Source organism: Leiobunum rupestre, chromosome 11 (assembly GCF_980474605.1).
Source record: "Leiobunum rupestre chromosome 11, qqLeiRupe1.1.hap1, whole genome shotgun sequence".
Lineage (NCBI taxonomy): Eukaryota > Metazoa > Arthropoda > Arachnida > Opiliones > Sclerosomatidae > Leiobunum > Leiobunum rupestre.
In genome coordinates this window covers 42,124,591-42,140,338 of record NC_143394.1, presented here as the reverse complement: position 1 = coordinate 42,140,338, position 15,748 = coordinate 42,124,591, and the positions used below count along the sequence as shown (strand labels likewise).

The 15,748-nt window shown below is 35.6% G+C and overlaps 2 protein-coding genes and 1 long non-coding RNA gene across 4 annotated transcripts; 2 read left to right on the top strand and 1 right to left on the bottom strand.

Moving 5' to 3' along the window:
• Positions 1 to 3,165: 3,165 nt before the first annotated feature.
• On the top strand, positions 3,166 to 4,255 carry LOC149922887 (uncharacterized). Its single transcript, XR_016477158.1, has 3 exons — positions 3,166 to 3,415; positions 3,477 to 3,888; positions 3,953 to 4,255. It is a non-coding gene; the product is annotated as an uncharacterized LOC149922887 (long non-coding RNA).
• On the bottom strand, positions 4,187 to 13,772 carry LOC149922886 (tetratricopeptide repeat protein 21B-like). Of its 2 annotated transcripts, XM_090162623.1 has the most exons (23): positions 13,646 to 13,745; positions 13,443 to 13,579; positions 13,068 to 13,373; positions 12,543 to 13,004; positions 12,378 to 12,476; positions 11,922 to 12,320; positions 11,045 to 11,137; positions 10,696 to 10,983; positions 10,422 to 10,640; positions 10,122 to 10,360; positions 9,730 to 10,055; positions 9,544 to 9,670; positions 8,243 to 8,411; positions 8,077 to 8,187; positions 5,861 to 5,942; positions 5,502 to 5,799; positions 5,251 to 5,443; positions 5,072 to 5,185; positions 4,951 to 5,004; positions 4,835 to 4,891; positions 4,645 to 4,765; positions 4,520 to 4,587; positions 4,187 to 4,456 (listed from the first exon to the last, which is right to left on the bottom strand). In XM_090162623.1, exons 2-23 carry the CDS (start codon positions 13,470 to 13,472, stop codon positions 4,379 to 4,381), a joined length of 3,933 nt encoding a protein of 1,310 aa, XP_090018749.1. In that variant the 5' UTR covers positions 13,473 to 13,579; positions 13,646 to 13,745; the 3' UTR covers positions 4,187 to 4,378. The 2 variants fall into 2 exon arrangements, with proteins under 2 accessions (XP_090018749.1, XP_090018748.1); XM_090162622.1 differs by having other exon boundaries at positions 13,443 to 13,772.
• LOC149922885 (heme transporter hrg1-B-like) lies at positions 13,700 to 14,835 on the top strand. Its single transcript, XM_090162624.1, has 3 exons — positions 13,700 to 14,059; positions 14,191 to 14,364; positions 14,427 to 14,835. Exons 1-3 carry the CDS (start codon positions 13,735 to 13,737, stop codon positions 14,606 to 14,608), a joined length of 681 nt encoding a protein of 226 aa, XP_090018750.1. The 5' UTR covers positions 13,700 to 13,734; the 3' UTR covers positions 14,609 to 14,835.
• The last annotated feature ends 913 nt before the right edge of the window (positions 14,836 to 15,748 follow it).

The following is a 15,748-nucleotide window of genomic DNA, read 5'->3' as shown; positions in this document are numbered from 1 at the left end:
TGTAGAAAACTGGTGACAGCAGGCATCCCTGGCCTAGGCCAATACGGCTGAGTATACGATAAGTTGTAATCCCTTGAGCTGTATACACGTACGAACTGTTAGTATATAACTTTGGAAATAGCAAACAGTGTCTGCAGTGGCGGACTTGCCATAGAGTGAACCTGCCCGATGGCAGGTGGGCCCCACGGACCGTTCATGAAGTGGGCCCCTCAAACATGATAGCGTTATAGTTGTTAAAACTGGGGCCCTTTGTCTTCTGGCAGCCCAAAATATTAGACCCAGTCCGCCACTGAGTGTCTGCAATAAATCCAAAGCTTATAAGAGTTTGCCATAATACATCGCGACATACACTGTCATATGCTTTCTTAAACGGACTTTCAAAAAAGACCTAGTCGATTTGAAATACGTCATTCAGTCGTAACATTTACTTCACAACGAACGGCGACCGAATGACGTATTTTAAATTGACTAGAGGGTGTCTTGAAAGTTCCTTTGGGGTCCAAAAAGGCTGTATATAGGTGGTTTCTTTTCGCTAGTTCCGGGATTTCGGAGTAGGATAAGAAGAGTAACGCTATGACGTCGTTTTATTCCAATTCTTGTTTGAATAGTTTGAGTCGGAGTAAAAACGTTCTTCCAAAATGGCTGCCTGTGGTCTTTTAGCAGATAAATTTTGGCTAGCAGACGACAAAATCCGATTTACTATTTTACACCTCCTTTTCAAAAGGAGTAAAAAGAGTAGTCCTAATATTCTGGAACAAGCGAACGCCGAATAGATTATGGGGCAGAGTAATTATCATGCCCGGAACAAGCGAATGAAACGTTTTAGGGTAAATAGAGTACACTTTTAGTCCGAGAACAGGTGAAAAGAAACTACCTAATAATACCTTGAAGGAGAGAAGGGGTTCGTTTTTCGCCTTGTACAGCTCTATTAGCAGGGTTGAACATATGGCACTAGTCATGGCATGTGACTACTAAAATTAATCGAAATCTCGGGGTTTAACTAGTCAATTTGACTAGTGAAAAATTTACCTAAATATTGATAAATAATAGCGAATATGGCGTATCATAAATTCATCATTCATCAATCCCATTTTATTTAAAAAAAAATCACAACATGCTTGTAGAAAATCAAGAGTCCAGAGAGTCAACTGCACCTCATACAAGTTCTGATTTGGAATCTCTATCTCATATCAGGAATCCATAACGTTATGGATTCCTGCTCATATTTAATGTGCAGTGGCGGCTTAAGAAGGCTGGGTCCCCGGTACGGCGGCAGTGTTTTGTGACACTCCCCAGGACCGTGCAGAAGTTTTCACGGTTCCGTTTTCTTCAAGTTTAATCGTTCTGATTTGCACCCCCCCCCCCCCTCGAACTTCTCCGATGGCACCCCTGGCTACCCTGGTACCCAGGGCGGACCGCCCCCCTCGCCCCCCCTTAAGCCGCCACTGTTAATGCGTCATTTGATATGATATTATCAATGAAAATATTTTAAACTAGTCAAAGACTCTAGGTCGTGAAAAAATTGTGATCAGCCGAAGTCATGTAACTTAAGTGATAATAAACTCTTATTTTAATTCTGACGGGTAAAGCAAAATGTTGGTTGTCCTTATTGTTTTTATACACACTAGTCACATTAGTGAGAGCGCATGGTTACAAAATATACCCGAATTGTTCGAAATTGGTATACAGTTCTGAAAATTGATATACACGTGCCTTGAACTATACTCTCGACCATTGAGTTGGGAATATTAATCTAGAGATCCAATCAAATCTGCTACCCGCGAAACAAGTTTTTGAAAAATACGAATGTGCCGTCTGCTCTAAAATGACGAGCAAACGTTATCATATGACCCGTGGCGCCATCCATTATTTTGAAGAAAAAAAATCTTTTTGCTTGAAAACGCGTCTTTTTTGAACGAATCATTGAGAGATAGACGGCGCCACGGGTAGAATGATAACGTTTTCTCGTCATTTGGGATGCCGATGGGAGCAGACGACAGTATTCTTATTTTTAAAAACTTGATTCGCGAAATACTGAAATCCGACGTTTCGATTGGACCTCTAGATTAATATTCCCAACTCAATGCTCTCGACTACCTAAATTTTTTTTTTCAAAAAAACCGACTGGAAAAACTTTTGTAAGCAAAAAACGCCCTTGTTGCCGAGGACGCGCGCATCTTAGGTTATTTGTGTTTTTAAAATGAAATGTTACAAGTTGCACAGCATAGCCGCAACTTTGGGAATAAAAAATGGTAAATCACGTGTAGCTTGCGTGGTAAAGGTGGTAAAGTTATGAATTTTTTAATGGTAATACGTGTCACAGTGCTATTTAAAACCTGATATGGAACCACATCGAGTTATTTTTTTTACTTGACGTTTTTTACCATTTTTAATTTTTCTCCATAGGGAAATATGGTAATTCACGTGTATCTCGGGTGGTAAAGGTGGAAAAGTTATGAAATTTTTTATGGTGATATGTGTCACAGTACTTCTTAAAACCTGATATGGAACCACATCGAGATATTTTTTTTACTTGACGTTTTTAACGATTTTTCGTTTTTCTCCATAGGGAAAAATGGCATATCAGGTTTTAAGTAGTACTATGACACGTATCACCATAAAAATTTTCATAACTTTTCCACCTTTACCACCCGAGATACACGCGATTTACCATTTTTCTCTACGGAGAAAAATGAAAAATGGTAAAAAACGTCAATTAAAAAAAATACCTCGATGTGGTTCCATATCAGGTTTTAAGTAGCACTGTGACACGTATTACCATAAAAAAAATTCATAACTTTACCACCTTTACCACGCGAGCTACACGCCATTTACCATTTTTTATTCCTAAAGTTGCGGAGATCCGGTGCAACTCAGACCATTTTATTTTAAAAACTTTTATTAAACTAAGATGCGCGCGCCCTCGGCAACAAGGGCGTTTTTTTGCTTATAAAAGTTTTTCCAGTCGGTTTTTTTGAAAAATAAAATTTAGGTAGTCGAGAGTATAGTTCAAGGCACATGTATATCAATTTTCAGAGCTGTATACCAATTTCGAACAATTTATCACCATGCGCTCTCACTTAGTCTACATAGAAGATAGGTGGCTCATTAGTCTAAAAAAATATCCTTATGTCCAACCCTGTCTAATAGTTGGGTTAAGCCTAAAGCCAATTATCAGTTAAATAACGATAAGATTCGTCTCACCACTTAAAAATAATTTACTAAGGACGTCAAATAAAGATAAAATATTAATTTGATAAGCTTAAAATCCCGAAAACCAGACGTAGGACACTTTCAGATACCACTCTTTCCGAATTTTGTAATTTCACTGGTTAACAAGACACTGATGAAGACTCGACCGTGGGGGCCTGGGGCAGATTTTGATATTTTGATGCGTTCTTGAAATTTTATTAAAGTAATTTGCTGTAGCTCAAGAAAAATTTAAATGATTGAGTTAAAATTTATCTTTTAAACAGATTACGGCGACACGTTGGACAAATACCTTTGGTTTCACCGCTTATTGAGATAAATGAATGGCTTTCATAGATTTTTTCCTTCATAATGAGGCCTGTGGCGTCATCTGTAACTACGATTTTTTGACTATTTATTTGGAGGGAATTTTGAATATTTTTAAACCTCGACATAAATTTCCGAAAAGAATAGTCGGTACTCTAGTAAAACAACATTCTACAACTTAAAATTTAAATGGCTATAAAATTCAAATCAGTTTATGTGACCCTCATGTAATTTGATCTTCAACTTCATTTATGTCTCTGTGTTTCTACAGTTTCGTGCGTCAAATTACTGTTATAATAGTGTTTGATATTTTCCAAGGAAATACTTCTAATCTAATTTTAGTCAAGAGATAACGTTTCAAATAAAGCTTTGGTAAACTACTTCAATTATCAATTTTCAATCTATATTTACGATAAAAATAGATTTACTTTTACAGATGGAAATGAGGAAAATACTGATCTCAACTTTCCTAACTTTTACGTTATTGACGATGGTTGCAATGAAGCCAAACAAAATTTCATACGAAACGGACAAAAGACCTGTTATAGAAACTACAAAACATAAGAACCTTTTATGCCGATTTTTTTGTAATTTAAATATTCCAAAATACATATGCCCGTGTGAATGTAAGATACCAGCGCATAACTTCAACAGATATTAATTCAATACTGTTTATAAATAATTTATTTGGTCAGTTAGAAATATCACAGAAAAGTGCATTTTGTAAGTAATAATTTAAAAATAAAATGCTATAATTAAAAATAATGTACTTTTACATTAAAATTCTAAAACGCTGTTTTTGTGGTAAAATAGTCTATTTAGAATGAATGAAATTGAACGAGAGTGCAGCCATATATATTTTTCAAATTCTAAGATTTGAACGTGACTTTTCCAAAATATCCTTTCTAATCTTGGGATAAGCAGGATACTGATTTAAAACCTGCAAAAATCCCAATTAAAATCAACAAGATTTTTAAAATCTTAAAAATATGAAAAAACTTACATCGTGACAGACATCAATGGCATCTACATATCTTTTAGCTTTCATGTAATTAAATGCGAGTTTATAACCTGTAAAATGTTTTTATATTAAGTCAAATGTAAAAACTAACTTTGTTCTTAAATTACCAATAACGGGATTGGCTTTGTTACTCTGCTTCCAAGCCTGCTCATAATTGGTAGCCGCATCATGGAAAGCTTGTTCTTTTTCCATAATCAGACCCAAATACTCAAAAGCCTTGGTGCAAGACTAAAAAAAAAGTTTTTGAGGGCTTATTAAACATAAGAGTGGAAAAGTGAAAAATATTACTTGAATTACCTTATTATACTGAAGAACTCGTCTCAGTAAATCAGTCGCCAAATCGTATTTCCCAGACTAATTACAAAAAATTAAGTATGAAGACACTTTATACACAATGTCTAAAAAATATTCACCTGAACATAAATATCCGATAATAATAGCCAACATCTTTCTAGATACTCTGCATCCTTCAAAATGTTTAAAGCCTCATCAATATTTAATTTAAAAATATATGAAATTAACAGTTAAGATTACCCCAAAGTTCCAAACAGTCTTTGCAACTCTTTTGAGTTGATTTCTAGCTTTTGGAATATTTTTTAGTATCATGTATGAAGTTGCCATTCCCAAAATAACTCCTATATGATCCCTCTAATGAAAATATTCGTATTAAATAAAATAATTCATTATGTTGCATAATTAAGAATTATCCATACATATCTATCGTGCGTGGCTAGCTGTAGAAAATCTTGCAAGGCTGCCTCCGCTTCACTTCTGTATCGCCGAGCCAGAATAATGAAATTGAACATTAACCTATAATCAAATTCATCAGCTCTATCTTTTATGTCATTTAAAAGTTTCTCTGCAGTTCTAATAGCTGATTCTTGCGAGTCGACTTGCTCAGATTGCCTGAAACAATGCAATTCTATATTGAAACCTTTCTATATGGCACAAATCATATATTTACCTCCAATCATCAGATGTTTCAAATGATTCCCCTCCGATAGTGTCATTATCTGGATTAATACACATCTCAATCATATGATACGTTGCCATCAATCCCCATTCGGAGTCGTTACGGCAACGATTGAAACTTTTCATAGCTGTATTAACATCTCCAGTATACCACTCGTACAGTCCTTTACAGTAGTAAAACCCTGGTTCCATAATTTTGTTATCATTTTGATCCAAAAATTTTGGCCTTTCTTCTAATTTCCCAACTCGTCTTATAGCTTCAATGTAACGTGCCATTGCGGGATAATAATCTAAAATAATTAAAAGTAAAACAAAATGATCCTTAACATGCTGGGTTAAGATAATTTTAACCTGGTTTGCGGTCAAAAAGTTGCTGAAAATGGACTAGAGCTGCTTCTAAATCATTCTTTCTGAACATAATATCAGCCATCATCTAGAACAATAAAAATTATTTCAATTTAAAAACAATCATAAGTGACATAATAACATAAGTAAAAATTAAATTAAGTACAACAGGAAATGTTTTAAGTTAATGACAGTTCATTGCAGAGTTATCGTGTAAGAGGAAGATTAGAACCTTGTCAATCCCTAATTCATATCGTTGGCCAAATCATTGCCATGTTAGTTGGGTGGCAATAGATTTGACAAAATATTGTTAGCTCTCAAATCCAAAAACCACTAGCTTTATTAAAAGAAGCTTGTGTTTAAAACAATTAAATTTATGTTTCAACTAGGGGTGTGCGAGTCCTGATTTTGGGTTTCGAGTCGAGTCAGGAGTCTTGTAAAATTGGACTTGCGAGTCTTCGAGTAAAATTTTTCAATACTCGTTCGAGCCTTCAAGTCCGTAAGAAGTTGATTTTAACTCTTTCGAGTCCAATTCGAGTCCAAATTTTCTGAGCGAGTCCAATTCGAGCCCTAAATTTTATACTAACTATTTGAAATCAGAAATAATTTTTAAATGATTATTGTTTGTCCTTAACATAAATTTATATGAGCCATTGCCAATTGGAATTAAAAAATTATAAAAAAAACTGGAAATCTAAATTTTATTATCAGAGATTTGTTACTTTTGTGATAAATATTGACTACTAAATAATATTATTCGTCATATTTTTCCAAAAACAAACAAATCTTGACCAGAAAAGAGAAACCTAAAATTAAGAACTTAACTAGGTTTGCTTCCACCTGTCCCCCTTAAAATCACTTGCCTGGAAAGCAAATACCCTGGTAGTAGGCCAACCCCTGGGGGCCTATTCTGTAAATATTCGAAATCCAATTTTCGATCGAAAATTAGATTTTGAACTTCGAGATCTCGACGAATGGTATTCGGTAAAGATTTCGACTGAGCATAAATCAATGCAAATTGTCGAAGTCGATCTCGACATGGTACAGGGTATCGAAATCGAATTCCCGTTCGAATGTTTACAGAATAGCCCCCCTGAACATGTTGGCCCACCACCAGGGTATTTGGGAAGTTACTTTAATGGGGACAGGCAGAAGCAAACTCGACGGGAAATAGTGGACTCGCCGGGTATTTTTAATATTCTCGAGTAATTTTTAAGCCTTGTCGAAGGACTCAGGTACCCGATCGAGTACTGGAAATATGATTTTCGAGTCCCGAGTCCGAGTCGGGTACTCGGACTCGAAACCTAGTACTCGCGATTTTCAACTTTCAAGTTAATAATTCATGAATATTTTACCAAAGTAAGTATTTTTTGACTTTAAAAAGCATTTGATTTTCTCAAAAAACCTAGCAGAAATTTCTAGGATCTCGTCGTAACTTAACAGTTTCAAACATTAGTAGCAGAATAGGTGTTTCCAGTGCTCGAAATGAACTTATTCAAGAACCGGAACGTGTTTCCTTTAAAAAGCTTCCGATTATCCTGAAAAACGAGAGCTGTGCAATAAAAATAATCTTTATGAACCAGAATGATATGAAGAAAAACTTTTAAGAAACGGAACGGCGTGCGTTCCGGTCCATTTCGAGCACTGGGTGTTTCCATAAAACAAAACAAAATTGAAGTATAAAATGTTTTTCTTTGCATTTTAGTACTTTATTGGCACTTGAGTTTTGCGTGTGGACTTCAAATTACAAAATCTTTATCGACTCAAGCAAGCGCTCTCTATCTTCTATAACTATAGCTAGTGACGTAGAGAAAACATTTACACCTGACCTCCCATATTTTATAGAAACACCTATTGTCAATCATTAGCCAAATTATAAGTTAATTGATCATTGGTGACACCTAGGAGCAACAAACATAGCACCCCACACAAGGAGAACACAGCTAGCCTTTAAACACACTAACGTAGTGTTATGTGTACAAATTTCATTGAACAAGCCTTTACACTGAATGTTTTACGGAAGGGGGGAAGACAATTTTCCTCTTCTGACGGCAGCAGGCACTAAAGCGCCTAACCCATGAAAATTCTACACAAGAAAATGCACGACTTTTGACGGGTTGCGTCCTCCTTGTGTAGAAAATTAGTGTTGGAAAAATAGGTCATGTCATTCCGATACAATTTGTGTTATTTAAGATATTTGAGATACTAGTTTTATAGCCTACCAAAATAGCCGCATCATTTTCAGCGTCAATTTTGAGTATATTTGTACAGTATTGGCGTGCTGTTTCCAATTTATTCCCAGACATTTCTAGCTTAGCCAATGACAGTAGAATCTAAAAAAGTGAAATTATTATATTACATGTTTTTAAAAAGAATTATAGAGCATACTTCCGGGTTACTATCATCATACGCTAATGCTTCTCTGTAAAACTGACTAGCTGAAACCAAATCCCTTTTCAGTTCCATTCTCTCCGACAGCAATTTGCAAATGCTGACAGCCAGCTTTTTCTGTTCTCCCACCGCATCTGGCTGTTCAACAGTTACGCGCCTCATAACTCTGAAATTTATGATGGCACAATATCATAATTTAGCTGTTTACGATACCTCTTTGCAAAACGTTTTAGCTAAATAAATATTACCGCAGCCATTGACATCGCCAGGATTTAAAAATTAGTGGCGCTTAAGCCATAAGCCCTGGTCAGGGGCGTCCCATTGAGGCAGATAGGGGAGGGGGTAAGTCTCCCTCATAAAAAGGTTTTGAAAGTGGAAACATCAAGGGCAACTGGGCAAAATTAAGTTGTTAATGCCCTTTTTTAAGAAGAATTTAAAAAAAAAATCTTTTCAGCAAGTGAATTGGAAAAATTCTAAAATTTTAGGTGGCACTTCAGAAATGTTTCAGGTGGCACGAGCGTGCCTAAACATCCTAGAGACGCCACTGACAGCAGCAGCTACCATAATCTTTGTCGAAGTTCAATAGAACAATCAATTATATTCTATGGTATTTCCATTGATTTATGGTTATAAGGTATCGAAGCTCAAACTAAATAAATGGATAATCAGCAAAAGACTGCATAGGCAGTTTTTCTTGATTAATCAGTAATTCGGTTAAATTACTATAGGTGGTTTCATTTCGCCTGTTATTAGACTAAAAGTGTACTCTTTTTACCATAAAACATTTTATTTGCCTGTTCTGGGGATGATAATTACTCTGCCCCATAATCTATGCGCTTGTTCCGGTGTATTAGGGTTACTCTTTTTACTCCTTCTGAAAAGGAGGTATAAGGGAGTAAATCATATTTTTTCGTCTGCTAGTCAGAATTTATCTGCTAAAAAGGCCACAGGCAGCCATTTTGGAATAACGTTTTTACTCTTGATTCAAACTATTCGCCATCACAGAATCTGTGTAAAATTAAGTCATAGCATGACGTCATAACATTACCATACTCCAAAATCGCGGAACAAGCGAAAAGAAACCATCAAATATCTGTAACAAAAGATAATATAGAAAATTCGAATTCAGCGACCTTTCCCATTGAAGATTTTGTAATGAAGCAATTACCCAATTTTAGTTGGCATAAGTTGCTGTAAGACCGTATCTAAAGTAGGTTTCCATAGTAACTAAAGAGCTAATTATTATGGAGTTCTTTTGATTACCACTATTCAACATAATTACACTCATGCATACAAACCTGGATTGAACATCTCTCGCTTTTTGTAAAGTTTGCAAAGCTTGATGTTCGCCATCAACTTTTAAATTGACTTGAGACTGTAGTGATAAAAACTTTGCCTCCCACTGTAGCTTCGTTAATTCATTATCTATAAATTACAATATTAAGATATTTTCGGAAAGTTTTTACAAGCGAGTTTAGAACTACCATGACTCTCAACTTGTAGAGCATTCACTATAACTTCATCAGCTTCTCTATATCTTTTCATGCGAAATAATAGCTCAGCCAAATCATATCGTAGCTCCATGACATTCCCTGACTTGGTGGCATTACGATAATATGAAACTGCTTTATCATATTGATGAATTTTAATAAGAGCTTGACCAATTTTTCGAGCCAGCACTGTATCACGTGGATTTTTCTTCATGGCTTGCTCATAAACTTCTATCGCTCGTTCTGGTTCTTGAATGCTCATGTAGGCATCACCCAATAATAGATAAGACTGAGCAGTTGGATATTTTTCAACCACTTCCCTAAATGTATTTGATAAATACTTTTCATTACAAAATATATCATCATAATAGAGACAAAATCTTTACCGGTAACAGCTCGCATAAAGTCTTTTATCTTTCCTGTGATTTAAGTAGATATCAGCCATTTTCTCTCTGGCTTGTAAATAATAAGCTTGTTCAGATCCTATATTTCTCAGCATTGATAACGCTTGTTCGACATCTCCACGCGACAATGACAAATCAGCGTTACAAACGATTATTCGAACTTCCTCTGGGGTTCCTTGAAACTCGTGAAGAGCATCTTGCATAATCTTAGCAGCTTCGTGCTACAAACAACTTAAAAGAATAAATTTTTAAATAAAAACAACCAAAAACAACATTTCTAACCTGCATGTTGAGTTTCCTGTGAACATCAGCCATTTCCAAATACAACGAAACCTTATCATTTGTACTTATATCTTGTTTGCTTTTCTTAAGGTTTCCGCTCGACGGTTTAAGTCCAGCGACGGTCATTCCGGTTTTTAAAGTTTTAATTGCTTCTTCCAATTCTCCCTCTTCCTTTTGAATTCTAGCTCTAACCAGATGAAATTTCAATTTTTCTCTGACCTAAAAGCAAATCAGGTTAAATTTACCAGCTACTGCAAAAATTTTAAAATATTACCTCAAAACTGTAACTCAAAGCAACTTCCAAAGCCTGACTAGCACTTTGAATTTTTCCATTATGAAGTAATATCTGCGCCAGAAGTAACCTGGCATCTGCAAAAGATTCTTCTTGACTTAGACAACGTTGAAGCATTCCTTCAGCTGCTGGTATATCCCCTGAGAGATATTTGAGTTGGGCCATGAGAAAAGTCGCTTCCAATAGGCCAGGGCAAGCTCTGGTGACTGGTTGCAATATAGTTTGACATCTTTTAAGAGCTGGTGGTAAAGGTTGACCCGTGCTGACAGGCTAAATAAAAAAACCAACAGTTACTAACGAGTAAAACTATTTACGTTAACAAATAATTTACTTGATCGGGAACATATTGAAGGTAAAGGCGACATATCACTAATAAGAAATCCGGATTAAGAAGAAGAAAATGTTTCAAGCCCAGCGGGTAGTTCTAAAGGTAATGAAAAGTTAGAGATCTGTTTGAAAGGTTTAGTACACAGGGTGCCCACTGAAAAACGAAAAATGATAAATAACTGAAAAACATTTTTTTTTTAAATTTAAAATTTCTATGGAACATTCCTTGTGCAGGGGGACATTAAATAGTGTAAAATGGAATGACCTTGAACCATGTCTTCAAGGTATTCAAAATCTATCTCGAGAACCATTGGCTTTATGGATTTGGTTCCAATTAGAAAGTTCTTGCTCGCGATATTATTAGTTCAAATAAAGTTGATTTGACCAATCAGAAGCCAAGAAATTGAAGGTTAATGAATTTAGTGTTTGATAATAATATAATCTAATTAGTTTTAATGCGAGTAAATCAAATAATTACTGAATAGTTTACAACAGCTCAATTATGCCTCTGTCAGCTACGATACATGCTTGAGCTCATTAAACGACGGAGTTAAATTAGTCTAAAACTTGTTGTCATGACACCAATCTTACAAAAATCAGGTTCAATTCAATAACCTTCAATTACTCGGCTTCTGATTAGTCAAATCAAAGTTATTTGAACTAATAATATGGCGAGCAACAACTTTCCAATTGGAAACAAATTCGTAAACCCAACAGTTCTAGATTGTTTTTGAATAGTTCAAGGTCACTCAATTTTACACTAGTAAATATCCCCTTGCCCAAGGAATGTTCATAGTAATTTGAAATTAAAAAAAAGTTTTTCAGTTATTTATCAATTTTTGTTTTTTTTAGTGGACACCCTGTATATCGAAGGTACAAACCTCTAAAGGTGCAAAATGTGCATCTACACACTCATTTAAATAGCCTAAAACTTCATCAGTTCTACGGCCTGTTTTTTGAGCATGCATCCCGCATAAAAACAGCAGCTCTGATGTCATTCCCGTTGATCTGTGTATCTCCTTCAATAACTCCAACTGTTGCCCTGCAACTTCCAGTTGATTATCCATCAGTTGACAAGTGATAACCCCCATTAAAGCTGGCATGAAACTCTCATCCAATTTTGTAGCACTATGATAATATTTGATGGCGTCTCTCATTTTACCCTGTAGCATTGACTGGTAACCCAGTTCAGTAACGTATTCTGGATTATTGCTATCCAGAGCCACGGCTTTTTCACAAAATATGAAAGTTTGCTGCAGAATAGTTGACCTTCTACCACACTAAAAGGAATTCTTTTTGAAATCTTTAAATCAATAATTAAATCAAAAACTAATTACCACTCTTCCAAAAACTTGTGCTGTTTCAAAATAAAGGTTCGAATTCTTGGGTTCACTCTTGTCAATGTTACGAAGTAAATCACTTAGTAACGAATTTCCCTGAGAAGAAAAATCAAAACCATCAAAACACTAACAGATCGAGGAAGTTTTATATACTCTATTTACCTTCTTATAATCCCCTTCATGACACAGAGCATTCAAGACTAAATGCCTTTGGGCCTCTAAGCACATTGCATCTTGGACTAGAGCACGATTAGCGCTGTCCATAGTTAGCTCCCAGTCTTGGGCTGCTAATTGTACTTTCATCTTCTCTAACAGTGCAGGAGTATATTGTGGGTATAACACTACCACTTGATTGATAATATCCAATGTTCTGGTCAAATTATTGGTTTTCTCAAAGCATTTAGCCTTTCCAAAGAGACACTCCGGATCAGTACTGGCAGCAGTTTCAAAATACTGAGACGCCACCTTTCCCACATCTTTGCCAAGGCTGTTTAGTTCAAGCCATCCTTTTAAAATGAGACCCTCTCTTGAACTTGATGAGATTTTAAGCATTCTATCAATGTATTCTTTAGCTTTATCGTATCGGCCTACAAAGTACAACAGTACACCGGCGTAATAAAGACTCTATGTGTTAGGGAAAAAAAATTATTACATTATAAAGGCAAGCAGTAGTAAAAGAGTTTGTACTTTTTCTGTGGATTGTTTACGGTTTTCTTTCAATTTTGCATCTAACTGTGACACTGCCTCTTTATCAATGGTTTTGCATTTCTTGTGAGCATGAATTAATGCCAAACAAGTTCCCAAAACAACATCGCGGTTATATTGCAAAGGCTCTAACTCTCTAATGCCTTCTTGAATTCGGCCTTCAAGCACCAAGGAAACTCCAAAATAAAATTTATAAACTGGATCACCAGGAAATTTCTTTAATCCCTCAGAGGACGCATTTTGCATGGCGCGATAGAAACATTCACGGCCATAGTAAAATACTCTTCCCTAAAAAAAATATTGGTTTGTTAAAGCTATCAGTTTCACAAAAGAATTGTATGTATTAAAAACAATCACCTGAATTAATATTTCTGTAGAATCAGACATTTTGGCAACAAATAAGGTGAATGATCTGATCTAAATCTGCACTATGCATATAACATTATTCTTATCACAATGATCACAACAATAATAAGCCTTGGTTTGCACGTTATCTGTCAAACAATCCAAATGTTATCTGGTCAACGCCCACTTTCTACGTGATCAAAATCATTCCTCACTATTTAACTTATGATTTCCTAATTCTGATTCATAAAATCGTGGTTAAATAATCTGCAAATTATACTGTTTCATCGCTCAATGAACATTAATGGATATTTCCAGTAGAAATTTGGTAACAGCTGATACGGTTGAAGAAGAAAGAGCAGAAGAACACATCGCAATGTCAAATTTAAAAGAAGATCAAAACGCGCCATCTACATCCCATGAAGTGGAAGACGTATCGCATCAGGTTCAGCAGACGATTATAAACGCTCCTGATACCAGTGAAGTCATAGTCATGCGGAACACGGGATGTTGGTTTTATTGTAAATTAATTTACTCGATAATTGGATTATTAATAGGATTGAATGTCTTCGTCGTTTTCTTAACTTTGTATAAAAATTACAATGCCGCCGTATGGGGATTCGCATCTGGTAAATATATTCAAATATCGCTTTCACCGCCAAAATCAGCTGTCCCATTTTTGCTTTTGGTTACACGCCCATCCATTTCTTTATCCTTGGCCTCTGCCTATTTGACATATTATTCTATTGTACTTTTCTAGGTGTTTTTGCCGCGGGGGTTGTACAACTACACATCCTCTACCTACGGAGCACTCTTCAGGATTATTATAGCCATTCCTCATTGACTTCAATATTAAAATTTGGTTTAGTGGGGACATTATTATCCCTGGCTGGTTTGGCAACATACATTACATTAGCTGTTACTAAAAAGCAAAGTAGGCCTTTAAAACTATAGAGTTAATTACACATATAATGACTAACTGTTAAAATCCTCTAGAATTTGAAGTGCATGACAACCATTACTATCCCGCTGCTGTAATGTCATTCTTAGCATTAAAATGGTCATTAGGGCTGGTCTGGAATGCCAGACATTATCGAAGAGTTGTTGATCATCACAATCCCGCTTTGCTATCAGGAGTCAGGGTCCATCCTGATTCAGACACAGAGTCAATTAGTTGAAGAACTCCGCTGGTGTCATTTAGAGTTTTATCAAAAATAGTTTCAAGTTGAATGAACTGTAATTTGGAACCATATAAGAGGGTCCAAATTTTAATTGTTCCAAAGACTGTGATAATGCTGATATTTTATGAGCATTAAATATGTTAAGTTGCTATTCACATGTCGGTGTTATCTTGTAAATAATCATTTGTTTAAATTTTTATAGTATTAAATAATAATTTAATTTATTATTGTGTTTTGTTCACTTTATATTATGACCACTATCAAGAATGCATAGTACTTCTACATGTTATCAAAACTATTATGTAAAAATAATGTTTTTTAATTAGGGTGTTTCTTGCCCTGGAGTGTGGACCACTTTTTTGCTAAACACTAAGCCAAATAATATGATTTAATATCAGTCTTTTTAACTAAGGCCCCACCATATATGACTTTTAATGTCATTATTCTAGGTGGTCCGTTTATAATGATTAAAGTTTGTAGGCTAATAGTACGAAACAAACATCTTAAATGAACTATGTTTTAATAAATAATATGAAATGTCAAAACCATAAGACTATTCGCACCTGAAAAACAAGATTGATAAGTCCTCAATAGCTGCCGCACCATATGGATAGTAACAAAATGTTCTTGAGCAATTCTACCTTTGGGCAGTCTTAGAACTCAACTACCCTTCCGTACGGGAAATTAGCGGCAATTCCCATTCTTAGAGCTAGGCGTCGCCTTAGTTTTCTGGCACGGACACACATGCAGATAGTGATTACCAGAAATATCGTAAGGAAGGTGAGAATGGCCAAGACCACAAACATAACGCGGACGGAACTAAGACAAATGAATTCGTCTTCGTCCATGGCTCCAAACGTCCCTAAGCTTAAGCCTTCCTTGGGTTTCTTCAGCGCTTCTTTACTATCAATGCTTGCTGGTTGAATTCGCACTTCCACCGAATTGAAAACGTCAACCTCTTCAACAATATGGCTAACACTGATAGTCTCCATCAAGTTCCCTGCCACATTGACAGCCCTTCCGTACCTAATCTTGGAATTGCCGACTGGACGGGGGTTCTTGTTACAGGATTTCTATATCAACGCATAATGCTCAATACGATATTCGGAATTTATATAGGTATTTATGACGTTTTAT